Source organism: Osmia lignaria, chromosome 8 (assembly GCF_051020975.1).
Source record: "Osmia lignaria lignaria isolate PbOS001 chromosome 8, iyOsmLign1, whole genome shotgun sequence".
Classification (NCBI taxonomy): domain Eukaryota; kingdom Metazoa; phylum Arthropoda; class Insecta; order Hymenoptera; family Megachilidae; genus Osmia; species Osmia lignaria.
In genome coordinates this window covers 5251715-5279658 of record NC_135039.1, presented here as the reverse complement: position 1 = coordinate 5279658, position 27944 = coordinate 5251715, and the positions used below count along the sequence as shown (strand labels likewise).

The following is a 27944-nucleotide window of genomic DNA, read 5'->3' as shown; positions in this document are numbered from 1 at the left end:
AAGATGAAGAGCTGTGTATGGAACATTATAACCGGCCGGGGGATGACACGCACATAGATGGACCTCCACCGAAAAAGAAAAATTATTACATTTGTCTTAAAACACGAAACATTTAATATCATTTATTAATTTTGTTCATTACTGTAAAATAATAAAATCTATTTAGTAAAAATATACTTTATGCGTCTTAATGTTGTTTTACCTAGAACGATTGTATGTGTAACGTTTATGTTTCATATTCCAATGTAGGAGATACAAAGGAATGTTCTTCTATTTCAAAGACACGAGGGAGTAGGGCGAAATCCATGTTTACATGCAGACACGTGTCGATGTGCAATCTGGTACAGATAGAGAGAGCATCGTCGAGACAGACTTTTGGTCACGTTTTGCTTGGATGCCTCTTTGACGGCTTGCTGACGCGGTTAACATGAGGGGGGTAGGGTGAAATCCATGTTTACAGGTAGACACGTGTCGATGTGCAATCTAATACAGATTGAGCGAGCGTCGTCGAGACAGACTTTCGGTCACGTTGTTGCTTGGATGCGTATTTGATGGCTCGGTCACGAATTGCATTCCGCGTGCCCGCCAACGCCGCGCGCGCCGCTGCCCCGCCGTCGCCGCCGCGGAGAAAAAGGGTTAATCGCGATTAAAGCTCGTTTATGGCCGCGGCTAAAGCGCGTTCACGACGCGGACAAGCAGCTTTTCCGCAACCTATAAAGAGGTTGAATCATTAAATATATGGTTATTATATAGACGATATGCGTTTCGCAAAGCAGCCCCTGTCTATCCTTATTCTCGATGTAGACGAGAGGACAACACGCATGGACGATCGTCGGCGACGACACGGACCCCTCTTGCCGAATACGATACGTGGTATAATTTGCGGTCCATCGAACTGCGGTAAAACGAACGTCGTAATCAGTGTAAGATTCAATAACGTATATGTATACTCAAAATCATTGCAACAACCAAAGTACAAATATCTCGAACGAATTTTGACAACCGTTCCTGAAATCGGATACTTTTCATTTTCAAATAATACCGAAGTCGTGCCACCGAACGAGGCGCTGCCCGATTCGGTGTTTATATTCGATGACGTTGCATGCGACAAGCAAGACGTGATAAGAGAATATTTCGCTTTGGGCAGGCACTCGCGCGTGGACTGTTTTTATCTCTGTCAGATTTACGCGAGAATACCGAAACACTTAATTCGCGACAATGCCAACCTTTTGATCGTGTTCAAACAAGATGGCACGAATTATTTAAATTAATGAATAATGCAGTCTTTGGTAAAACTATGGAGAACGTTAGAAATCATGTAGACGTTAAATTAGTTACAAAATGGGAAGGTAGATACGGGGCTGAGGCCCTGATAGCAAAACCAAATTTTCATAGCAGATCAATATTTTCGGAACATTTGGTTGCAATAGAGATGCGAAAGTTGGAAATTAAATTTAGAAAACCCATTTATGTTGGTATGTGCATTCTGGATATATCAAAAACACGTTTGTACGAATTCCATCATGATTATGTTTGGCCGAAATTTAAACATCTTTGTAAAATATTATACACAGACACAGACAGTCTTATATACGAACTGGAATGTGATGACATATACGATGTAATGAAACGCGATATACATCGGTTTGACACGAGCGACTATACCGAGGACAATGTTTACAATATGCCACGAGTAAATAAAAAAGTACCAGGATTAATGAAGGATGAAAATAATGGGTGTATAATGACTGAGTTTGTCGGACTTCGGTATGCTTTGCGCGAAGAGGGCAAACGGGACACGAAAAAAGTGAAGGGCGTCAAAAGTAACGTAGTTAGGAAAACTATTTCCTTCGATGATTATATACGTTGCTTGTATGATCGTTTAGAAGTGCATCGTGAACAGAGATGTATTCGTTCAAAATTGCACAATGTATATTCTATATGTGAAGAAAAGAAGGTGCTTAGTCCCTACGATGATAAACGATTCATAATTCCACAATCCACAAGAACATTGCCTTGGGGACATTATAAAATAAATAATTATTCGTAAAAAACATAATTTATTCTTTGCTCCACGAGTATCTTTATAAGCCTGTAGGGTTCCGAGTTCATGCAAACCTTGCAATTTCATGAGAGAGAGACCGGAGTTCTTACTCATCTCAGGACTTAGAGTTTGGAGGGGATGTTTTCTCAGTGCTTTATAAACCGACGCGCGTTCGTTTTACTATTCATTATTTGCTGATAACAATGAGCGTGCCACGGCTAGAGAATCTAAGTAGTACATAGTAGTAGAACATAATCGTAAGTAGTTGTCACGTAGACAGACCGTTTTTATCAAACGTGTCTCCTTTCAAATAAGCTTAAACATCTGGAAAGGAAAACTCTCGGGCAAACCGACCATTTACTCTCGTAATAAACAGAAGGTCCACCGATAGCAGAACCAAACACTTGGGAAAGCAATGGGTCCGCCGTAATCAAATAGCAGATGCAACCACTCTAAACTGTCGCAGAGGCAGGTGGACCCAGCCTGATCACTCGAATAGTAACCAGACCACCCTTCTTAATTAGTATATAAACCCGTTCGTACCAACGATCGGGGGCAGTACCAGAGTTCATCTCGTGTCGAGCACGTCGTGTACGGTAGTGAGTTGGTTACTATTAGTGAGATCGGGTTGAAGTCCCCTTCGAGCAACATTCACCTTATAGAATCCGCGAGTCGTGTTTCTATTTGGCATTACAATCAACCACACACAACACCCCCGCATTGCCAGTGCGTGAACACCGAGCATAGTGGAAATAGGTAATATATCACATTATACACCTATATTCGCGACAACAACATCTGTAATAGACCAAGATTGTAGAATATATACATTGCTGTGTCAAACCCACATTAGCATTCTCCTTTAAACCCAGTGAAACCTTGTGACAGTTCCTACCACAATACAATCTTACCGCTCGGGTTGTATTGATAATAAAATAAGTTACGCGGCCGCCAATCAGAAAGCCTCTGATAGCCACGCGCGCTGCCAAGTCGTCGGCCACGTAACATAGTCTTCAACAATTACCCGTAGTGTGTAAATTTTATTTATTTTTAACTAGTTGTTTTTTTCATCTTAACAGCAAAAATGATGCAGCGATTCGAGATAATGCGGTGGGAGAAGGTCGCGGCGCTGCACGCAAAGTGCAAGGAGCGGCAAGAGTGGCGCCGCGAATTTGAATCGCGGTGGGCGGCGACATGGACGGAGGTCGATTTATTCGACCTCCGATATTTGTTTGGGGAGGAAATCGATGTAAGTTGCCAATCCGTTTTTATTCTTGATTTATTAGATTTTACTGTGTATTAATGTGTATTTTATCTGTTATAGCCGGACTGGTGGTAGATATTCCCCCCGCCACCATCAAAAGTATTCGACCTCCGATATTTGTTTGAGGAGGAAATCGATGTAAGTTGCCAATCCGTTTTTATTTTGATTTATTAGATTTTACTGTGTATTAATGTGTATTTTATCTGTTATAGTCGGACTGGTGGTAGATATTCCCTCCCCCGCCACCATCGTAGTTTATACTTTTAGTTTATACTTTTAGTTTATAACATATATTCCTAGTTGATACTCTTAGTTTATAACACTAGTTTATACTCTTAGTTTATAACACTAGTTTATACTTTTAGTTTATACTTATAGTTTATAACACCAGTTTATACTCTTAGTTTATAACATATATATTCTTAGTTTATACTCTTAGTTTATAACACGTATATTCCTAGTTTATAACACATATACAATTATATATAACCGTTATTAGTGTAATTGATTCTTTACCTCACCCTTCCCCATACTTCATTAATGTAATATAATATGAAAATAAAAATTATATATAACCGTTATTAATGTAATTTATTTTGCCTGACCCTTTCCAATAATATAATCTATGAAAATAAAATTATATAATCGTGATTAATGTAATTTATTTTGCCTGACCCTTCCCAATAATATAATCTATAAGGACATGTCCTGACTGACCCGTCAACGCCCAGCCCAAACCCCCGAACCTAGAAACATGGTGCAAATCGGGATTCAAATTCTCGAAGTTTTTTTTATTTATAAGGGCGGGCGAAGCTGCGAATACACGAAGGCTTTGTATTCACTAACTCGCACGTGTTCGCTGATCCAAGTATCTTTATACGCATGCAGGGTTTCGAGTTCTTGCAAACCTTTTAATTTCATGTCGATTCCGAGGTGTTACAAACATGTAAGATATCTGGCAGATTATTTTCAGAATGTGTCGGCTGTTTTTTATCCGACTTCGAAAAGGAGGAGGATACTCAATTCGATGTGTATTTTTCTTTTTTTTTTTTTTTTTTTTTTTTTGTATATTCACCGATTACGCCGAGACGGATGGACCAATCAGAACGAAGCCTTTTGCACCTTCTGAAGTATGTGCCCCGATTGGTCCCGTTAAAAAGACATTTTATAGTTTTTCATTCCGAACGCTTTTTATTGCAAAAAAACGTACTATTTCATGTACGTGCGCCGAACGTTCGCTGATTAGACAGATGGACGAATCGGAACGAAACTATTTGCATCTTGTAGAGTATTTCTCCCACTTTGTCCTGTCAAAAAGACATTTTGCATTGTTTCATTGCTAACGATTTTTTTGGAATGAACGTAATGCTTGATTTACATTTTTCACCGATTACCGCGAGACGGATGGACCAATCGGATCGAAAATTTTGTATCTTGTACAGTATATCTCCCGATTGGTCCAGCAAAACAATTTTTATATTTTTTCATTCCTAACGACTTTTATCGCAAAAAACGTAATACTTCATTTATATCTTCCGGCGTTTATGCTGCAGGGAATGTACCGATTGCGATGAAACCTTTCACATTTAGTAGGAGATATATCCGCAATGATCCTACTTGCAAAAATTTATGGAATTTGTTAATAACTACCGTTATAGCAAAGAATCTATTCCTTCATGTTACTCTGCCAGGAATGTATCGTTCGTGATGAAACCTTTCATATTTAGTAGGATATACAGAGTGTCACGCGACTACCTCGACAGCCGAAGCGGGATGATTGCCAAGGTGATTGTAAACAACTTTTTCCTTTGCCAAAATGTTGGTTAAGGCTTGGATCTCGAGTTAATAACAAAAAACACCGACCAATCCGAGCGCCTATAGCGCGCAGTCCCGGGGACTGCCGTGTCGAGTACGAAAACCAGGCCTGACGTAGGTCGCGAATGAACGGCATGGCACCCCGTTGGCATAGCACAATAAAAAAACTGAACTGGTAGAACATTTTTAGTCGTTGTTTAGAATGAATACGGAACCTAATCTCTTGTTGCCTGTCATAATGTAAAAAAGGAAATTCTAAGCATTCTAAACAACAAATAAAAATGATTGAAATGGAATAATTACTAAACGTTTGGACTGGAGGCTACGTTAATGATGAAAATTTTGAAAACAATTTAAGGTGATGCGAGCGTCGAGGCCGAACTCCGAATTCCGAGTCGATAAAACAGTCAACGTTGCATCGAAAATTAGACCGAACAGAAACTGATTTCAGCGCCACCTCAGTTATTGCATCCAACTACAGTAATGCTCGGCTAAATTTCACTACCTTCGAGAGTCAGCAGTGAAATTATCGCGAGCAGGGTAGCGTTTTTATTCCGAGAATTGACTCGAGCAGAATTTGACAAAGTAAGAGAATAGATACGATAGGAGGAAGCGAGATAGACATACTACTTCTAGCAGCGACGGTCGAGGCACGGCAGTTCAAAGAGATGCCGCGAGTGAAAGAAGTGAACATGCAATAACGAGAATTTCACTATCAGTAATTTTCAACTTATTTTTATGAAAATTATACCATTGAATTATTGAAATCCTTCTGATTGAAATCAGTCCAAACACGACGTAAATCGGATTGTATTTACGTTATCTAATAATTTCATAAGAAATCACGTAGAGTTAATCATAATGTAAATCATAATGGATCATGTACAGTAAATATGGTTCAAATTATATCGTGTTTGGACTCATTTTAATCGGAAGAATGTCAACTATCCATCGGTTCTACAATTATAAACGTAAGATGAAAATGACTGAAAATAAAATTTCCTTTACTGTATGTTTACTTTTTCCAGTTGCGGCATCCATTTGATGTGCGTCTGTTCTCTTTCTTTTCATTGTATTCATTTTCTGTCCTTGTCTACTGAGATCAGGTTTCACCGAGCTCGCTGTGCTGAGTGGTGGGAGAAGAGTGGAGCTGGGTCGTGGAAATTTAACCGAGCAGATTTTAGTGAAATTTAGCCGAGCATTACTGTAACGGCATGCTATTCTACGTCATTTTTCGCATACACCTAAATGACACACTACGATAGCTATATTATGTATGTCACCGCCAAAGTATAAAATACGATACTGCATACATCACCTAGGAAATGTATGAATGTCCTAACTCCTTCAGCCAAATATTATATATATATTTCTTGTAACTGTCACGTCTTGTGACGCATTCTTGAAACTTCTATTTCATCACCCAAATTCTTTAAACTTCTATTGCACCATCCAAATTCATCGTTCCGCAAATTCTGAGTGAGCAACTCAGCCGGGTCGTCGTACGGCGAGAACGCTGACGATCCGAACGAGGTGGTTCACCCGAATTGCTAAATCAAAAATGTTGACCTCATTTATCAATATAAAAGAACGCGACCGGGCCCGCCCGCGAGCAGTTCTCATTAGTATAACAGGCGCAGTTCTTATCAGTATATCAGAAACGCTTCATCAACTTATCAATATAGTACGAAATCGAAAATATCGCGATCAGACCAGATCATTCCGGCCATCCGTAAATCGTTAAATCCGCGAAGATAATCCGCGAAGTACCGCTCAGAGTTCGATACTCTAGAATCTACACGACTCTGCTACGAAGCTCAGGACTTCGACAGAGAAAGATTTCGGTAACATCAATAAATTAATCAAGTCTAGCGTTTATGACTCTGCTACGAAGCTCAGGGCTCCGACAGAGCAAGATTCTATAAGACTCAATTGTAAACGTGCGCGAATCAAGAACTGTACTCGTAACGAATAAACATACATTGTGATCGGAAGTGCGTGATCTTCACTCGAAACATCTACCCTACCGTTCCAATACCTGGACGACACACTACCACAGGTTCATAGATAGGTTCTACTCATCCAGCGAAAGGTAAGTGAGAACCTCTATCTACCTGACAACGCAGATTAAATTACATAAAGTACGCCGAGGACTCAATGAGAGAGAGAACTCCGCAACTTTACATAACATAATATAACCAAGGGAAGAATATTCCTACAAATCGAATGTCTAAAGTTTTTTTTTTCTAATATGTCCCGATATTGTACTCCGAATTCCTACCAATCGAATGCCTAAGGTTAGTTTATCCTTCTCAATGAAATCGCCAATGCACCTGTATGTACATCGTTAGTACACAGGATAAGGAATAGGGGAATAAATGACAAGAATGTAAGTAGACAATGAAAATATTTATTATGAAAATTATAAACTAATACTAATACTTATAATAATAATAATAATATAAGAAGAAGAAGAAGAAGTAAAATAATAACGCAATAATAATAACAATAATAAAATAATAATTTGAAGAATGAGAATATGAATACAATAATAAGAATAAGAATAAAAAAAAGAATACAATAATAAGAATAAGAATAAAAGAAAGAATACAATAATAAGAATAAGAATAAAAGAAAGAATACAATAATAAGAAAATGAAATTAAAACAAATTTTTTATAACTTTTTCCTGAAATCAAACAAATCATATTTTTATATTATCTTTCTCTTTATTACATATTATACATATATTATCGTCGTACTCACTTCAAGTGTGCCGCCTACACACACGGCACCCGCCCGGCACCTGACACTTGCAATGTACTGTACTGCAGCCCGCACCGCAGTTATGTGGAATGCATCCGCATGGGCCGGCTGTACAGTAACTGCTGCCGTGTCCGCGTCCTGGCCTTGCTTCCCGCCGCAGCCGGTTTATTTCACGGCGATGTTGCCGTATCATCCGTTGTTTTTCTTTCCTGTATGTCTGGAAAAATAAATATTATGTTATTATTCATAAACAGTGGATAGAAGAAGTAACGTAGAAACAGGAACGTAAAAAAACGACTTACGAAATATCCAGCATATTTGTTTTTTTGTTGCTCTAGTTTTTCCATTTTCTGCTTTATCTCCTGTATTTGCTGCTGCAACAGCATTTCCGGCTGCGGTTGCTTTGCTTCCGCTTTATCATCCTTAGCATCTAAAAAAAATTGAATAACATGGATGATACTCCGGAAGACAAAAGCGTGAATGTGTTAGTGAATGTATGTGTGGCTAACTTCACTGCGACAAATATAACAGACGATTATTCTAATGCAAGAATTCTTACAGAAACCGTTGCAATAGTCGTCTGTTTCATTGTCTCTTGGACACGCATCTAGAAAAGGCAATTTTCTAACTTTTTCATTTCAGCCTGTGATGAAAGTTTAAAATATGACATTTGTAAAAAATATGTTATATGTATGCTAAAAATTTAATCGAGATCGGTCAATGCACTGAGAAGTTACAAGTAATTTATTTCTGAAAATCGTGACTTTTCATCTAAGAAGTCGCAATTCTCGAAAAATTTTAATTGACCGATCTCGATTAAATTTTTAGCATCCACATAACATATTTTGGTAAATATTTAGAATAAGGGAGCCACTTCCGATTTCGATGACCTTTAAATATGTTGTCAAGGTCGTTATTCTGAACAACTTTTTCCTATACATATAATAGTCGGACTCTTTTGGTTTGCGAGATATTTGAGAAAACAGTTATCTTAAGGCTAGATAAATTTTCGACAGCATTTTGTGTTCAATAGAGTGCCTTGTGTGTATATATACATATATCTTGTCATTGACTCAATGTCCAAAGTTATCAATGAACTTGACATTTCTTGTATTTCATGAACAGTGTACGACTAATCATTATAACGTACAGTTATATAAATATCAATTTTCTAAAATGAAATTCTACGAGTTTCTAGCTTTAACCACAAATCGCGACGAATTATTGAATTATTTGTATTCTAAAAATGTTATTCGTCAAACAATAAAATGTCCACAGTGTGGAAGTATTTTAGAATTAAAGTGTTTAGAATCATTATGTTTTCATTGTACTAATCATTATTATAAACAAATCACGAATCGTAAAAGAAAACGATTAACATGCAATTTTAAAATCAGTGCATTACATAGGACCTGGTTCTCAAAAGCAAATTTAAATATTGGTGTAGCTTGTCGATTAATTTGCTATATTTTAATGATGAATACTCCTAGGCAAAGATTTCTCGAAGTAGAACTTAATATTTCATCTTCTACAGCAGTTGACTGGACTAATTTCTGTCGAGAGGTAATTAATTAAATACCTATTATTATTAACACTGGTTTATGAACTTACTTTATTAATAATTTCTCAGCTTATGTATGAATGGTTGATAAAAGACGAAAATCAAATTGGTGGGGATGGAATAGTCGTGGAGATTGACGAGGCAAAATTTGGTCGCTGAAAATACAATCGAGGACGAGTCATACAAGGACAGTGGATTTTCGGTGCTATTGAACGACACTCAAAGAAGTTTTTTGTTGTTCCAATAGCGTCTCGCAAATCGGAGGTACTGTTACCTCTAATTTTGAAGAACATTGCTCCGGGTACAATAATTTATAGCGACTGTTGGAAGGCGTATGCAGAAATAAATAAAGATGTGTATAAACATTACACTGTAAACCACTCGGCAAATTTTGTTGATCCAGAAACAGGGGTACATACACAAAACATTGAAAGACTGTGGAGAGAAATTCGAGGAAATATTCCTTTGTACGGTCGCAAAGAATGTCATTTTAATTATTACTTAGCAGAATTCATATTTAAAAAAAAGTTCGATTTTTCTGAAAGATTGGATGCGTTTTTCAAAATAATGGGAATTATGTATCCCTTGAATGAAAGTCTAAACGAATAAATGACTAATATGTGCTCTATTTAGTATTTGACTGTATTAAGCTTATACCTACATGTACTATCCGTTCATTAATCCCCACATGTGTTTTCGAAGTACCTAAAAAAGTCCATCCCAAAGGGGTTTGGGGTTATTGTCGTTGTGGGGGCGGGGGGGTTTGGGGGGCAGAGCCCCCCAAAACAATAGATGAGATCCTAGTTGCGACTTATTCACTCTTGGAAATATTGATAGTAAAGCACGTTATTTTTTCAAATATCTCGCAAACCAAAAGAGTCCGACTATTATATGTATAGGAAAAAGTTGTTCAGAATAACGACCTTGACAACATATTTGAAGGTCATCGAAATCGGAGGTGGCTCCCTTATTCTAAATATTTACCCATATTTTTTACAAATATCATATTTTAAATTTTCATCACAGGCTGAAATGAAAAAGTTAGAAAATTGCCTTTTCTAGACGCGTGTCCGCGAGATGATGAAACAGACTATTGCAACGGTTTCTGCAAGAATTCTTGCAAAAATTGTTGGAATAATCGTCTGTTATATTTGTCGAAATTTTAAGCATGCACATAACTCATTTGAATCTACGAAAGACATATTTCAAATTTTCATTATAGGCTCACATAAACCCACTGTATATGAGACAAAGCAAAAAATATTTTTGTTACAAATAATAATATCCTTATTATAATTGTCAATGACACTCGCGAAGTAAAGAAAACAAGAAACACTTACTGTCGCCTTGTAAATCCATTGTACTTTTAATTGCTCCGAAGCAGTCCGCACGATCCAAGTTCAACGACGCCAGTGAAATTGGAAAACGAGACAGCGTTGACGTTTCGTTTTTTTTTAGCGCGTTGCCATGGCTGGCGTTGTTATCTATTTCTTTCTAACAATAAGACATCTTCGCATAGAAGTCATACATATATATAAGACGTCTTCGCATAGAAGCCATACATATATATTATTGAAAAAATTTCCAAGCATTTGTGAAAAAAATAAGCACAAATGGGAAATAAAAAAGGTAGGAGTCGTCACGGATTGCTGTTAAGGAGAAGACTCTCCCTCAAAAAGCTTATAGAAAACTGTAAGTGCTAACAATTTATACATTTCAGTAACTTGTGTGTATTGTCCTACATTCGTTTTACTTTGCAGGCGACGGAAAGAATGGAAATCGTCGACAACGACGATTCAAGCTGATGCAGTTTTCGAAGATAAACATTTCGAAAATAAAGATGCGGGGCGCATCTCAGAATCGAAAAACGTCCGTTTCGAAAATGAAAATAAAGATGATGCGGAGCGCATCCCACAATCGAAAAACGTCCTTTTCGAAAATGAAAATAAAGATGATGCGGGGCGCATCCCACAATCGAAAAACGTCCTTTTCGCAAATAAAGATTTTGGGCGCATATCACAAAACGTCCTTCGCGAAAACGACGAAACTGTCGTTGTACAATGCGATTCTACAAGTGTGAGACCCACTGTACAAGTACAAAATGTCCTGGACGATAGTGACGACAATCTCGTCGTAGACGTCGGACACGAAGATATGGGACGTATTTCGGAAAATATGCCAGATGGCCGCCGCATTGTTGACGTTCAGTTCTTTTGAAATGAAATACATAGAATGTTCTACAATCACGCGCGAGGTATTGAATGTCATTTTCGCGACTGGAAAATGATCGGTAGTCGCCAGCATGGGTGTCTCACACAGTTTTTCTTCAAGTGTCAAATGTGCAATTACGAAGATACTGTTTGGTCGGAACCTATGAATTCAGATATAATGAATGTAAATGAGGCCATGACGACCACTACTGTTACAGTCGGAATCGGCTATGCACAATTAGAAGAATTATACCCCGCCCTAAACATGCCCGGCATGGCTGAAACGACGTACCGGATGTACCGTGAAAAACTTGTAGATCAGTTTATGAAAAGCGCAATGCATACCATGCAGGCAGCAGGCGAAGAAGAAAGACGATTAGCTTTTGAGAACAATGAAGTCGTCGACGGTATCCCTTACATAACTGTAATAGCGGATGGTAGCTGGATGAAAAGATCGTATGGAACGAATTATAATTCACTTTCCGGTGTCGGTGCCGTTGTAGGTTTCCGCACAGGAAAAGTTCTGTTTATCGGCATACGCAATAAATACTGCACAATATGTGATATAGCAGAACGAAAAGCTACATCCCCAAAACATCATAAACGTTATAAAAACTATGATCGTTATGCCAGTTCTAGTAGCATGGAAAGTGATGCTATCGCTGAAGGTTTCAAATGCAGCATTGAAATGCATGGCTTGATATATAGAACAGTTGTTGCCGACGATGATAGTAACGTATATCATACTATTGTAAATAACAGACCTTACCGAGAGCAAAAAGTAACCGTTAAAAAAATTGAGTGTACCAATCACTTACTTCGTAATTTATGTAAAAAGTTGAGACACGTTGCTAAAAAAACGCAAACGAAGGGTCACAGAGATCGTGGCTTGGTTGCATACCGAAATATAATTAAAAAAAATATTTTAAATATTCGTAGAGCTGTCGTTTTAGCAGTCAATGCGCGAAAACAAAAAACAGGGCCTCAGCATATCAAAGCTAGAGAACTTCAGAAGGACATTTTAAGTATTCCTAGCCATATATTTGGTGAGCACAAGGAGTGCAATAGCCGCAGCCATACGTGTATGCGTGACGAAAACAGAGCTAAAAAAAATTACGTTCCATCTTTGAAATTATACGGTCTGTATATCGAAGTCGAGAAAGCCATACGATTCCTCAGCTGCTATTCGGATAGTTTGTTAATGAATGTGACAAACAATCCCGCAGAAACATTTAATTCAATTATCTGCAAACAGATTGGTGGAAAACGTATTAATTTTGGTGCAAGAGGTTTGTTGGCGAAATTCCCCATGTCTACGCAGAACGACAAAGTTGGCAACGAAAATACTTCGTTGGCGCGCCGTTACCGATAGCGGCAGCACCTCTCGGGCCCACTTTGTCCACGCGGTCCCCTCTCCACGCGGAACCGGTACGATCGACGCCATGATCGATTTTTGTTCTTCTTGGATGAACGCTCGACGTGAGACCACGTGCTCGCAGTCCACGTCCACGTGCCTTTTCATTCAAGTCAGTTCTTTCTGCTCACGCGAAGCTGGTTTTCAGCCCGCGCAATTAGTGTAGTTTATAGTTTTGTGTTACGCGATTCCTTAGTTTAAGGTGCGTTAATATAGTGTAACTTTAAGTGAACTATCTGTCCTCTCACACATTTATTCTTCGTGATTCCGTTATACGTACTTTATTTTTGTGTTAAATATATTGTTAAGTGACCGTTACACAGGTGTGTGTCATTTCAGACCTTTCAGACCACGCAAAATACGCAACAAGGTTCCTACGATGCTAGAGTTGCAGGCAGCTAGAGTTACGCAATACAATTCGAACAAATCACTAACATGCTATCCTTCTTCAACTCTATTAATTGGGACGACTGTATGTCAGTGCTATCCGTTGACGAGGCAGTGGATTTCTTCTATGATCACTTGAACTATGCAGTTAACACTTTTGTTCCTACTAAATTCATTCACCACAGTAGTTATCCGGCCTGGTTCACCATTGAGTTGATATCACTAATAAAGGCTAAAAAAACAGCTCATAAGCAATATAAAGAGCACTTGCGGTATTCAGACTATTTACGCTTCTGTTCACTAAGGAGTAGGTGTAACTTGCTCACCAGGGAATGCCATCGGAAATATATATCTAATGCGGAAGATAACATCCGTATCAACATAAAGGCCTTCTGGTCGTTTGTAAATAGGAATCGCCAGTCTCACTCTGTTCCTACGAATATGAATTACGCTAACCGTGAATCGAATGATCCTCTCTTTGTTGCAAACCTATTTGCGGACTCTTTTGAATCTAACTTTTCCGCTCTTAATCCAGGCCTTGGAGACGTTCCTGTGTCTGGACAAAATGATCTTTGCATTTCCTCTATTGATATTGGCGATGTTTTTTTGCAAATTATTAAGCTTAATGAACATAAGAGCCCTGGGGAAGATGAGCTCCCCAGCTGTATCTTTAAACATTGTAATTTCATTTTGTCCAGACCTCTTTGGATTATCTTTTGCAAATCCCTTGAACTTGGCAAATTTCCCACGCGCTGGAAGAAGAGCATTATTACACCTGTATTCAAGGCAGGTGATAAATCTAAGGTTGAAAACTACAGACCTATTTCTTTACTTAATATTGCATCTAAAATTTTTGAAGCTATAGTCTGTAGTAAACTTTCTAAACTTCTGCACAATTATATTGCACCTGAACAACACGGTTTCATTAATGGGAGATCAACTACTTCAAACTTGGCATGCTACGTTAGCTTTATATCACAAGCCTTAGATGCTCACAAACAGATAGACGCTGTGTACACTGATTTTGCCAAGGCTTTTGACAGAGTTGATCACCATTTACTTATCGATAAACTTTATTCCTTCGGTATTAATGGTAAGCTATTACAGTGGCTCTACAGTTATTTATCAAGTCGCACACAACAAGTCAAATACCATGGCCAGCTATCTAAACCTATATTAGCAATTTCTGGTGTCCCACAGGGTTCCCATCTTGGTCCACTGCTCTTCCTTATATTTATAGATGACATTAGGCATATCTTCGCTTCTTGTAGGTTCCTACTCTTTGCTGATGACCTTAAACTTTTCCGCACTATCACCTCTATCTGGGAAGCTCAGCTACTGCAGCAGGACATTCCGTACTTGGAAGATTGGTGTAACCGTAATCTAATGAGTCTCAATGTGTCTAAATGCAAAATCGTTAGGTTTCATAGGGGTAATAATCCTATAATTTTTAATAAACTGCATAATACTAACCTAACTAACTCATCTAGCACCAGATACCTTGGAGTGATTATAGATAGTGCATTATCCTTTGAGTTGCACATCTCTTCAATCACCAACTTAGCATCCAGGATGTTGGGATACCTCAAGCGCACATGTTATCACTTTAGGGATCCCAGAACTTTACTGATACTGTACTACGCACTTGTTCTCCCACATCTAGACTATGCTAGCATTATCTGGGCTCCTCGGCTAGTTAAACACGCAAAAGCTCTTGAACGCATTCAACATAGATTCCTACGTTTTCTGTCCTTCAAAACCTCCACTCCTATGGGACATTTATAGCACTATTATGACCGAATTCAAAGTTCTTGAACTCAATGACAGACGCACCATAAATGAAATAATTTTTGTGCAAAAGATCCTCACCAATATCATTGATTGTTCATTTCTACTTGATCTTGTACCGTTCCACGTTCCATCTAGAGTTACTAGAACTGCTATTCTTTTTCAAGAAACTATGTATTCTTCAAAATATGGCCACCTAAACACTGTTAGAAGATCCTGTGCCACTGTAAATCGCTTCAATTCAACGTGTGACATATTTGTCGACTCTGTTAATACAACCAAACACAAGCTGCGTAATCAATTATGTAACACCACCTCAATGTAGCACTTCCTGCACACCTTGTCACTTTTTTTTGAGCACTATACACGTCTTTCTAACCTCACTAACACTCTTTGACTCGCTACGCCTTTTCATTCACAAGAATGGCGCACTTACGCTTCGCACATGACAGGTTAGGTTTAAGGCGCTTGTATACTACAGTGAGATTACCGCGGACTGGAGTTATGAGTATGTTTATGTTTATGTTTTTGCTTATAAATATGTTTACTTCTATGCTTAGTTTTTCTTCTATGCTTATCTTAAGTTTTCATTTATGTAATCATCGTATGTCAACTGACAAGATCTGCTTTTACTGATTATATATCCTATCTACCACTATGTATTACAAAGGGCTTCGCACGTTTATTATTAATAAATAAATAAATAAATTATTACATTACAACTAGTTATTCATAATCGTCATCGACACATTCGACACTGCTATCGTCCCTCTTATGGTCTTTGAGTTTTTTCTTAAAATCGTAGATATTATTATTAAATAAATTTTTGTATTCTTCTGTAAGTGGCACATCAAAACAGGGTACATTTATTGCATGTTTTGTATGCAATAGTCCTGTTAAGGACTTGGTGCCTAATTTATTTCTTACATTCGTTTTCACCACAGAGGAAAATAATCTTTCCACATTGGCACTGCTATGTGGTAAACATAAAAGAGTTTCAACAAAACTGGATATTAAAGGATAGCTCTGAAATCCATCTCCATTCTTTATGGTTGATATGTAATGCCAAAACGTTTCTACTTTTACATTATCATTTTGTGAGAATGGTAACTGTAAATTTCTCAATAATTGCCATTCTCTGTCTAATTCTGTTAAATTTTTAGGGCACAACACTGAAAAATAAAATGCTTAAATGTATATTTGTCTACATATATTGGTAAAAGTAAAAAAATCTAAAATAAGTATAAAATACCTGAAAATAACGTTTATTTATTCTATTAATTTCTTATTTCTTTTTATAACTGATTGTGATAGTCTGATTGTTTCTGTAAGATGTTCTATAAGATGTCACGACTGTAACGTCGACTCGAATTTCAAATAATATTACATCTACATGTAACCAACAATTTATGGAACTAGAAATTCACTAGAAATTCATTTTTAATAGTTCACTTGTAGAACTAGGTGGTGACGATTGACGATCGATACAATAAAATTTATTTGTGGATTGCAAAATTCTGAAAAAAGAACGGAGAAGGTAAAAGACAAAAAATCCGTAGATTTGAGTGTATAATCCGTAACTCCGTAAATGATATAAAAATTCCGTAAATCTACGGAAAAATCCGTAGAGGTGGCAACACTGTTCGCGAGTGAAAATCGTTGAACACAAATTTCGTCTACCTGGAGGCTTGTATATCATCCCTTGGGTGCTCGTTTTGTTCTATCCGCCCCAAAGAATGGCGCTCTGGTCTCTATTTGGACATACGATTCGCAAAAATGTTTATATTACGAATAAATTGATGCAGGTGAGTCCGATCCGCCATTTTCTTCACCGTTGACAGACATAAATTTCAATATTTTATAACTTTTTGACGATTTGAATAATGTAAGGCCCAGCGCGCCATTTTTTAGGGCCTCCTGAACACGTACATCAAATTTTTTTACTTTCTGTTCAGTAATGACGACGTAATTTGTGTTCTACGTTCTAGGGATTTTTCTAGGGACTGTCTTCATGCCTTCGCCTGCAAAAAAGCAAAAGACTCTGGACGAGGAGTACAAGATGCGTGCTTTTCAGTTCTGGACTACAGGCGAAGGTGGAGAGATCCTCGAAAAAAGAAGATCGATGTCGACGGTCATGAATCAGTTCCGGCAGATAAAGACTGCAAGTGTCTTGTACAACTTTGAGAAGAGTCTTGCAAAGCCTTCTATGAAGAAGATCAATGCGATCGTTTTGGACAAGTTTAAGGAGATGGCAAAGCGTTGTGCCATTATCCATGATCGGACACTTCGTCTGTGGGCAATGCAAGTGAAGAGCGAACTCGATCCGGAAAACACATTCGAGTTTAAAGCATCAGTCGGCTGGCTCAAAAGGTTCAAAAAGTGTAATCGTATTGTGAGCAGAGCCATCACTCACCGTGTGTCAAAGAACTGGAAAGAGAAAGATGCACGTTTAGAGCAGCAAGCTGACGAGTTTGTGACATCCATCAGGGAGCTCATGATCGCAGACAACATTGGAGCAGAAGACGTCTTCAACACAGATCAGAGCCGATTCGAAAAAGAACTGCACTCATATCGCACTTTGAGAGAGAAGGGAACGGTGAAGATTCGAGTTGCAGTCGGCTCCGTCAGTGCAACGACTCACTCCTACATGATCATGCCGATCGTGTCAATGGATGGCGAAATTCTGCGCCCAATGTACGTTCTCGTCGCAGAGGCAAAAGGTGTCTTTCCGGCATCTAAACCAGCAGATCCGGCAAACATCAAAGCATTCGCTGGTAAAACAGCGAACATGAGCAAAGCAGACCTGAAAACCTTCTATTCGGAGGTCATGTGGCCTAGCATGCCTAAAGATCGGCACAAAGTTCTCCTGCTTCTGGATTCCTGGTCTGCAAACAAAGATGACAATCTGTCGTCACAGCTTGTACCAGAAGGTGTTGAACAGGCATGATCCAGCCTTTGGATGTGCACTTCTTCCGTCCATACAAAGCCTTTGTGCGATTCATAACAGACACAGCAATCACTTCAACTGACGTAAAGATCTGGCATCGTGACCGCTTCTTGCAGCTGCATGCATTCACGATTTACCAGTTCAGCGCTCCTCGCTTCAGGAACATGATTCGATTTGCATTCCACAAATCAGGATACCTGGATGAGGAACCCGGAACATGGATCGCGCCGTACGACTTCTGATTCGATGGCATTATGAACGACAAGTGCTTCAAAGCTGATTGCAATTCTATTGCTTTCGTCAGGTGCGCTCATTGTGACATGAGTATCTGTACGAAACACTGCCTGTTCTCTGAACTACACAATGATTGTAATAAGTAGTGCATCAGTTTCAAAATAACAATTTGCTTGCAACTTGAAAATTTTTGACTCGTCTGCCGTGTTTTTAAATCGTTGAGCATGAAAAAACAAGTAAAATAAACGTTTTGTGACATTTGCCATAGAAGCCCATGTTAACTTCAAAGGCCCATAATTCCTAAACCCTTCACCCATTGCACCTAAAATTTTGTTCAAATCTTAGTTACACTTACTGTTTTCGAATGGTATATGTCTCAGTCTGCAACTGCATTAGTCCATTTGAGACCTTTACTTACTATTTTTGAAAACAAGTTGTTTTAATTCCCTGAAATATTCTTCGCTACAGGCAGAAGATGCTACGCGTTAGAATTTCGTTTTTTACATTATGACAGGCGACAAGAGATTAGGTTCCGTATTCATTCAAAACAACGACTAAAAATGTTCTACCAGTTCAGTTTTTTTATTGTGCTATGCCAACGGGGTGCCAAGCCGTTCGTTCGCGACCTACGTCAGGCCCGGTTTTCGTACCCGACATTGCAGTCCCTGGAACTGCGCGCTATATGCGCTCGGATTGATCGCTGTTTTTTGTTATTAACTCGAAAACCAAGCCTTAACCAACATTTTGGCAAAGGAAAACATTGTTTAGAATTGCCTTAGCAATTATCCCTCTTCGGCTGTCAAGGTAGTCGCGTGGCACCCTGTATATCCTACTAAATATGAAAGGTTTCATCGCGAACGATACATTCCTTGCAGAGTAACATGAAGGAATAGATTTTTTGCTATAACAGTAGTTGTTAACAAATTCCATAAATTTTCGCAAGTTGGATCATTGCGGATATACCTCCTACTAAATGTGAAAGGTTTCATCGCAATCGGTACATTCCCTGCAGCATAGACACCGGAAGATATAAATGATGTATTACGTCTTTTGCGATAAAAGTCGTTAGGAATGAAAAAATACAAAATATTTTTTTTTATGGGACCAATAGGGAGTTATACTCTATAAGACGCAAAAAGTTTCGTTCCGATTGGTCCATCCGTCTCAGAATAATCGGCGAACGTACGCCGCACGTATATGAAATAGTACGTTTTTTTGCAATAAAAAGCGTTCGGAATGTAAAAATATAAAATGTTTTTTTAACGGGACCAATCGGGAGACATACTCTACCAGATGCAAAAGGTATCGTTCCGATTGGTCCATCCGTCTCGGAGTAATCGGCGAACATACATAAAAAAAAAAAAAAAATTACATACACATCGAATTGAATATCCTCCTCCTTTTCGAAGTCGGATAAAAAGGAAGTTCACCGACTGCACTTGAGGGGTGCTTGTTACCACAGCATTATAGAACGCGTCTCTCTTTTCATCTTCTGAGATCGGCTGCGCATTCGGAATGCCCTCGTAATTCCGAAGGATTTCGTCGAACCTATCAAGAAATTCGACTATTTTCTCTTTATTAGAGAAGAATTTAATAGCATACAATTGCTGTCTCAAGCTAATGGAGGTCATGTTAACTTCCCCTCGCTTCAATTCCCATTTCTTTTATAACAATTCAACAGGGTCTTTAATGTTCAGAACCTTCCTGTCATAGGTCGAGAAGAATTTAATAGTATACAATTGCTGTCTCAAGCTAACGGAGGTCATGTTAACTTCCCCTCGCTTCAATTCCCGTATCTTTTACAACAATTCAACAGGGTCTTTAATGTTCACAACCTTCCTGTGATAGGTCTACTCTATTTATCAAAATGTCTCTGACTCTATGCCTATGTTTTTCGCTTGTCTCGTTATCATATGTCGAACTCGCCTGTACCGTCGAATCTATAACGTACAATAAATCATTTGATCTCAACTCTGACATTTGGTCTGACTAGTCAGTTTGTAGTCTCGTTTTGAACCCGCGTCTCTATTTGTCACTTCCAACTTAATCGTTTCTTTTGCCTTTTCATTTTTTGCTTTTTCTAACTTCTCTAACACCTGTTCTATTCCTAACTTCCTAAATTCCGAAGCAACCGCTCTCGTGATCTCATCTTTATCAGCTAAACCCTCACGTTCAGTCGGCTCACCTCGGTTTCCTCTAAGATAGTTAACATTACTCCCTATTACATCAGTATCTACTTCACATCCAGCAGAAAGTTGCTCAACACAGTCAACATGTTCATTCATAAATACCTCTAATCTCCTCGTCGCGCTCCTCTCCTTCTCTCGTCTCCACAGTATTTTCTCCTGTCTCAAGTCATCCTCTCTTTTCTCCAATTCTCCCTCTTTCTTCATCAAGTTTTCCTCAATCAGTCTGGCTCTCTCATCTCTGTCCTCTCTGTAGGCGTCCTGGTGGTCAAGTAATCTCCCATTGAAAATTCGGACGATTGATGAGTATCTCTCAACGAACTGTGTTTGCTTCTCAGCCAGTCCTTCCAGGCGATTCACGACCTTAGTCCGTTGCTCGTCGTTGAACTCCTCTGCTTTCGCTAGAGCCGCGGCCATTTTCCTTACTGAGGTGACCATGGCACCACACACCGCTGCCACCGACTTCTTGGTGTCAGCGTGTTCCTTTTTTATTTCTTTCTTTATTTCCTCCAGCTCATCGCTCTGCTCGTTTATCGGTCGTATTCCTCTCACCTCCGGCTCATCCAACAGTCCTTCCTCATCTAACTCTTCTCCTACAGCACTCATCTCCTCATCTATCACTTCATCTCCTATCTCGGTCACCAACGCCTCGTCTAGATCATATATGGGGCCGTCTAGCAGAAGCCGTCCCCCTAACATTTCCACTCTATCAATAGATTCTGTGACTATCTTCTCTTCTCTCTTGTCCAGGGTGCTCTTATCTGCGAAGTTTAATTATAATTAGTAATTCAAATTTATACTTCTTTCGATCTGTCAGACCGAACTTCAAGTATCACCAGATTGGAGACGGACCAGAGGTTAGATGCAATGAATCTTCAAAATCGCATCCAATCTCATATCCACTACTTCAGATGACAGAAGTACAACATTCGTCATCCTATCCATGATCAGACTACTTTGGGACACTGCGACTGTTCACTCTGTCAAATCATTTCACATACATCTCATTCACAACCTTCTTTGGTCATCTGGCAAAATGTCCAGTCTCAGTCGCAGCATCCAAAAGTTCATGGATTTGTAACGTTACCCTAGAGCTCAATATATTTTTTATCAACTCATCAACCAGTCCTTTCACACACATCTATTTTTCCATACTGTACAGTCTCAACATATAAAATTCACATTCATTCGCACTTGTATAGTTTTTCTACATATACCTATTTTATACACTTCTCCCGACTCCGACACAAAATACACATTTTTCCTGTCATTTCTCACTACCACTCTTTCATTTCTATGTTTTTCATCCAAAGCGTGCACAGCTGTCTGAGTCTTTAGAAACAACAGGAGCACAGAACTTTCTGTAAGCAATTTTTGAAGTTATAACACTCACCGATACAGCTGTCTAAAAGATATTTCAACTATTAACCTCATCTGAATAGGGTTAGGAGGGTCAGATGGGAAAACACTGGCAACCGATGATCGACAACAGGCGTCCCCGTGTCATCTTCATACTTTCCTGGCCTCTGCAGTAGACCAGGCATGTCATAAGCGCTAACCTCTCTCTCCCTCCCAACTCTATATCTCTATTTCTCTACGTCATGCGCACATCTATTCTCATAGGCAGCTGTGTTTTTGCGCAGCCGCGCCGCCATGTTAGCATTTCCAATCGTGATATTTCAAACATCTCTTTGTTTTCGTTGACCACGTTTTCGCAACCGTTGCTCGGCACCGCCATCTTGTTTTTCAAATATCTCTTTGTTTTCTCATGCTCACACATCCACAACACATCTCAGCCTCGCACTTCTAACATAGGCAGCCATTTTGTGCTTTTGCACGTGTTTTTCTTTTCCCTTCGCAATTTGTCGTGAATTAAAAAAAAGGAACCGCACAAAATTTTCCACACTCACATCTCATGCTCGTCTCTATGCAACACATCTCACTCTTCACCCATGTACTTTGTATTTATATTTGTGCTTACCTTTGTCCATTGTCTTATCTCCCTTTTGGGCCATATCTATTCTTCTTAAACTTTCAAACAACTCTCTACGATCTCTTCTCAAATCAAAACTCTTCTCACTTCTCACTATTAGCACGATTACCGTTTACTGTCCAAAACCTGGGCCCATAACCTGATGGGATACTATTTAAAAGGTGTTTAGATCGGTAATAATTAATACTCTCAGTTTTATAGAAGAATCAGTAGTCTGAATATATTTATGTATGTTAAGATAAAGTATATGGTTATTAATAAGTAAGTACTATAATTCAACAAAAACGCTCTTTGCTCTTTGGTACGCAAATAGGAACTGGTATACCGAGCTTCCAGCTCGTGACGCGGTCCCCTTGGCCGCTTAGGTGGGGAGAATGGAGAAAGGGACAAAGGAGGCAGAACGTACATTCTGACATAAATCAAAAAAGGAAATTATATCTGAGCCGTGAATTAATAATTTATGTACGGTGCTAGGCATATAATACCAACTATAATATGTCATATACATATCTTTAGTTTCCAGCAAAATTTCACTAAACCGAGGTAAATTTATGTTTCTTGCAGTCGAAATTACTCTTAAAATAATGTAAAAATTTTGGATTAACTTTTCATTTAAGCCCGTAACTTTTGCCGCTAATTTTGAGTTAGCAAAGAATCGTCTAGCGGTATTGCCATCATTGCTGGATCCGAAGCCAGGTTTTTGTTTGTCCACGATTAAACCCATTGTGTTTTTAAATGAATTTTGTATTTCCTTTTTACGATTTTCAAAAATCGTTTTATTTTCGCAACCACGGACCCGCCAAGTTTTTAAAGGTATTCTATATGTAATGTGGATCAAACACTCAAAGCTTCGAATCCAACAATGAAGTAGGGAGATTCCAAAGCGATAATTTTCCCGGTTAGGCGTTTTATTGCTGATTGCACGTGTATTATTCTTTTCCTTTGGAGAACTGCCACAAATATAGTACTGTAGGATTGGGTGGAATGGAACAATATTAACGCGGATCGTTCGCTTGGTTTAACGTTTACTGGGTATCTTAAAGCTATGATTATACAACTTAATTAATTAGCTAAACTAAATAAAACTAAACTAGACTACGCTTTTCTCCAATCGACCGTATATTTCGCCCGTTCGCCTGTCAGGTTACGCCCACGACGGTTTCGTTTCGACTGACTCTAACCGTTATTGTAACCTTTCGCGGCGGCCGTGTCTTGACCTGCCGCGTTGACAAAAACGCGGTTCATCGCACTAGTCGCTGTTTTTATATGTATCGGGCCTCGGTCTTTGTTGCCTGCACGCGCCTAAACACGGTTGTCGCAACGTCTTTTTCCGTGTTTATGCTCACGTGCGTTGGCCTCGTTGGTTTGCCCGTGTCATCGGCCCGGTCGAGCCGCGGACGTGAGCACCCGCGGATGCACCCCTTTCCCACAGTACTTACAATTAGAAGCAGAATTAGTTCCAGACAAAATGTTGCTTACGCTACCATCAATCATAGTAAGTAACATTTTGTAAGAAATGTCAATTTTACAATCATTTTTTAAAATCGAGTGCTTTCTTAATTCATTGATTAATTTTGACATTGCCATTTCTTCATTTGTTATAACTGTTTTACTTTCTTTAATGAACATAAATTTTATTGCCCTACAATATAATGTTGAGGAAGGATGTGGATTTTTCCAAAGTTCTTTACTATTTTCATTGTCTATTAATTTAAATGGACAAAAAGCAATTAAAAACAAAAATTCATCCGTATTTTTCGGGTCAACAAATTTTTACTTATACGTGCTATGCCCTGAACTTCCATCAGATCCTCATTTACATATCAAAGTAGATATAGTATTTTTTTCAATATTTATAACATTTACGATGTTCTCAGCCGTCTTGTTTAATAATTCCTGGAGATCAACGTATGCTGTGGTCTCTGTTATGGTGTTGTTCATCGGTAGAAACTTCTTCAACTCTTTCAGTGCATAAATTTTCATGCGTAGCGTTGACCGTTCTTCGCAACAAATTGTATTTTCTTTCTGACAGGTCTAGGTTAAAGTACAAAGCCAACACTTCTTGGGGTGATAAAGAGCTTCTGACGTTCTTTACATTCATAACAGTCAAATTCGCAGAAATTTTCACAGCATAATTCAGTTCTTCTGGCTGCTACGACTGAATAAAAGTTTCAACCCTACAACTTTTCGTTTTCTCTGACGAGTCCTCAAATGACTTTCTAGGTCTCCCGCAACTCCCAGTAGCTAGCTGTTCTGTCACTACATCTTTTGACATATTCTGAATTTTTTCTGGTAGCTTAAATTTGGAAACTAACCAAAGTTGATGCCGCTTTTTGAATAAAATTCTGTTTTTTGAACACTTATTCCACAATCTTTGAATGTTTAAATGAAAATAAACTTTTCATTAATTCACCATTAGTTGCTTCGTTAAAGTCCTTGATATTTAAAAGAGTTAAAATATAATCACAGATTCCACCAACTTTGTTACCTTGTTCTATGGATATACACTTTTTAGCAAGTTCGATGTTCTTGATTTTCACAATTCGTTCTAAAAAAATTTATTTCTCAAATATTAGCAGGTAGCATTTATAATGTATTAAAGATAGGTATCGATGTATTCAGGAAAGTCTGCAGAATCTTTCAGTGTAAATAGAATTTCAATATCTTTTATAATTACGTCAGACAATTTGTTTAAATCTGAAAAATATGTTTTTTCTTCAAAATCAAATTTCTCAAAAACTGTACGTATAGGAGCAAAACGGTTTGCAGATTCGTAATCAGCGTGCAAAACACTATAAGAATCACCTAGTAGAGATCAGAACACAAAAAAAAAGTTAAAATTTGTTGGACAGTGTTATGGGTCTGTCATCTCAAACCACGGCGATACACTCGTGTTGAACTGTCGGCCGAGCACGTCGTCGATGATCTTCCTGGTTTCGAGTAGCCTTACACGCGGGTCTACTGCAGGTCACGAACGGACAGAACTTCGGTCTCTGCTATACGCTATCACGGAACTGGCGTACTTGCGTTGCGCCGATAACTTATACTCCCAAAAGGGGAGTAGGTCACGCTCCTTGCTTGCTAAAACCTGCAAGCAAAGGGTTTTCGCCATCGCATTCCGCGAGTTCTCCGATTTCGTATCGCGGGCGTCACTAAGCGAAAAAATGCTGATGTTTCGCGGATTCCAGAGCAAGACCTCCTTGGAATGGCGAAAGACAATAATGGGTTATAACTAGGGGCATAACAACCTCCTCGTCCAGCCAGTACACTTGGCCAGATCCGTGGTAACTAACCTAACTAACTGATCTGCGCGCCTGGGCCGGAGATCGGTGATGCCGATCTCCGCAAGGTCGACCTCCTGCCTGGCCCGGATCACGGCCTCGCAGCAGGTGGTCTTGGTCCCAGGCGCAACCGTCGCGGTGACGGCCGCCGCCTTCTTGGTCGCCTTGCACCCCGCGGCCTTACCCTTTCCCCCAGCTGGGGGAAGAGTCGCCTCTGCCGTCGTACTCTTCTTTGTCTCCTTCGGCGGGGGGGGGGGGGGGGGGCGTCGCCCCATCCTTCTTCCTCGTCTCCGCCTTCTTGGCCTTGCGGCCCACCACCTTGGCCCACGCCTCGGTCTCTGTGCGGTGATCCTCCTGGATTTTCTCTATCCTAGCGGAGACGAAGGAGGAGGCCGCAGGCTGGGCAGGCGCTTCGGGTCCCGCCGTCTTCTGAGACTGGGCAGCTCCCTGCGCCGTTCCGGGCTCGCTCTGCTGCTGCTTCTGCCCCCGCCCGTCCGACACAGTGGCGCTAGGGGGGCTTCTTGCCACGTGCTTCTTGGTATCGTGTCAGCTCCCCGACGAACTCTTGCCTGAGACCCGCGACGTTCTGTGGAATAAGGGCAGTGATGCCCTCCATGAACCCGGCGACCTCAGGCGCCCCGATCTCATCGGGAGGGGGGGGGGTGGGGGGGGGGTTGGGGGGGGGGGCATCGGCGTGGGCCTCTCCATCTCCTCCGACGTGTCCACCCTGCGGCGGCTCCTCTTCCAGCGGGGATGCCAGCCGCGACGCCTTCCTGGTTCTCGAGGTGGCTGGGGCCTCTACCGCCGCGACTCTTCCACGCAGCGTCTCCAGCACCCGTCACAGCGTCGCGATCTCGTCTCCCTGGGACACTATTTTGTCGTCCCGGAGCTTCAGCTACTTCCTGAGCCCTCAATCCGAGCTCGCTCACGCCAGCCTTCAGGTTGCGGGATGCCTCCCTGAGAAACCGGACAAACGTCCCCTTCAGGTTTTTGGAGCATCTCGCGACTTTCTGCATCTTCCCGATGCTCTTCATGGCGTGGGCCACGAGGTCCGGCGAGGAATGGTGCCACACCTCTCGCGCAATTTCCTCGTTGTCCCTTACCCGTTTAGCTGTTCGGCATGGCTGACGGGGGGCCACGCCATTGTCCAGCAGCTCCCTGGACGTCTGCAGCTCAAACTCCTCTTGCTGCGTATGTAGCGCTCCTTGCTTTCAGCCAGAGCCACATAGTCCCCCAATGTGGGGGGTTACACAGAGTGTCGAGTATAGGGTAATGTAGGGACAAAAATCAACTTTTATCTTTTTACAAAGTCAAATATATAGAGATATATATTATAAAAGAAAATTATATAATAAATTAGATAATATACTAAATATAAAAGACATAAAGCAAAAAATTATAATTTATCTTACCATTATATTCATACAAACATTTCTTTCTTTGATTTATCTGTTGGTCAACTTTCGGAAGAAGCTTTATAGGTAAGCAACAAAGAATTGAGGAACATAGATTATCATACTATTATATAAAAAACAAAATTATCATTAATTATTAAATAAATAAATTTTTTATTTTATTCTAATTCTTCTTCGGTAGTGGTCATATTAGTGTCATCATTGGTCAGTGCCATCAAATCATCATCTGGGATGTCAAAACGCAAATGTGGGTCTAATGTTCCATCTGTTATCGTTTCTTGGTTTGCAACATATTCTAATATTTCCGTGTCAACTTTTTGTTTTTTAGATGTTACCTTTCTATTAAAAGATATATATGGATCTGACATAAGTAACAATACCGTAATTAAATAACAATCTTTATTTGTGTTCATCCTTGATGACTTCCTGGTATGATTAAAACGGCTTTTTCTAATATTCTTATGTGTTACTTCCAATGCTTCTTCTAATAGTTGACCAATTGGCAAATCAAATATTGAAATAATGTCTGGACTGTGCACAAGTAATTTATGAACTGTACTAGGCATATAGTACCAATTGTACTGTCACTTCCTGTTACGCATTCTTGGAACTTCTATTTCGCCATTTGCGACTTTACAGT

At 39.6% G+C, this 27944-nt stretch overlaps 2 protein-coding genes across 2 annotated transcripts in view; both read left to right on the top strand.

The window, feature by feature from the left end:
- LOC143305580 (uncharacterized) overlaps positions 1-3410 on the top strand; it is a 369432-nt gene extending 366022 nt beyond the window's left edge. The window contains exon 3 of the mRNA XM_076689719.1: positions 3124-3410. Coding sequence (XP_076545834.1) covers positions 3124-3220 — 97 coding nt within the window. The 3' untranslated portion in view covers positions 3221-3410. The remainder of the gene's footprint in view (positions 1-3123) is intronic.
- Positions 3411-8806: 5396 nt separating this feature from the next.
- On the top strand, positions 8807-10195 carry LOC117611040 (uncharacterized). The gene is made up of 2 exons (XM_076689591.1): positions 8807-9457; positions 9609-10195. The coding sequence occupies exons 1-2, from the start codon at positions 8981-8983 to the stop codon at positions 10056-10058; spliced, it is 927 nt and encodes a 308-aa protein (XP_076545706.1). The 5' UTR covers positions 8807-8980; the 3' UTR covers positions 10059-10195.
- The last annotated feature ends 17749 nt before the right edge of the window (positions 10196-27944 follow it).

What these genes read in the sequence shown, in the direction of transcription:
- LOC117611040 (XM_076689591.1), top strand. Translation starts at nt 8,981, where the DNA reads ATGAACTTGACATTTCTTGTATTTCATGAACAGTGTACGACTAATCAT. An exon ending in ATTTCTGTCGAGAGGTAATT is followed by an intron (nt 9,458 to 9,608) that starts AATTAAATACCT and finishes TTTGGTCGCTGA; the next exon opens with AAATACAATCGAGGACGAGT.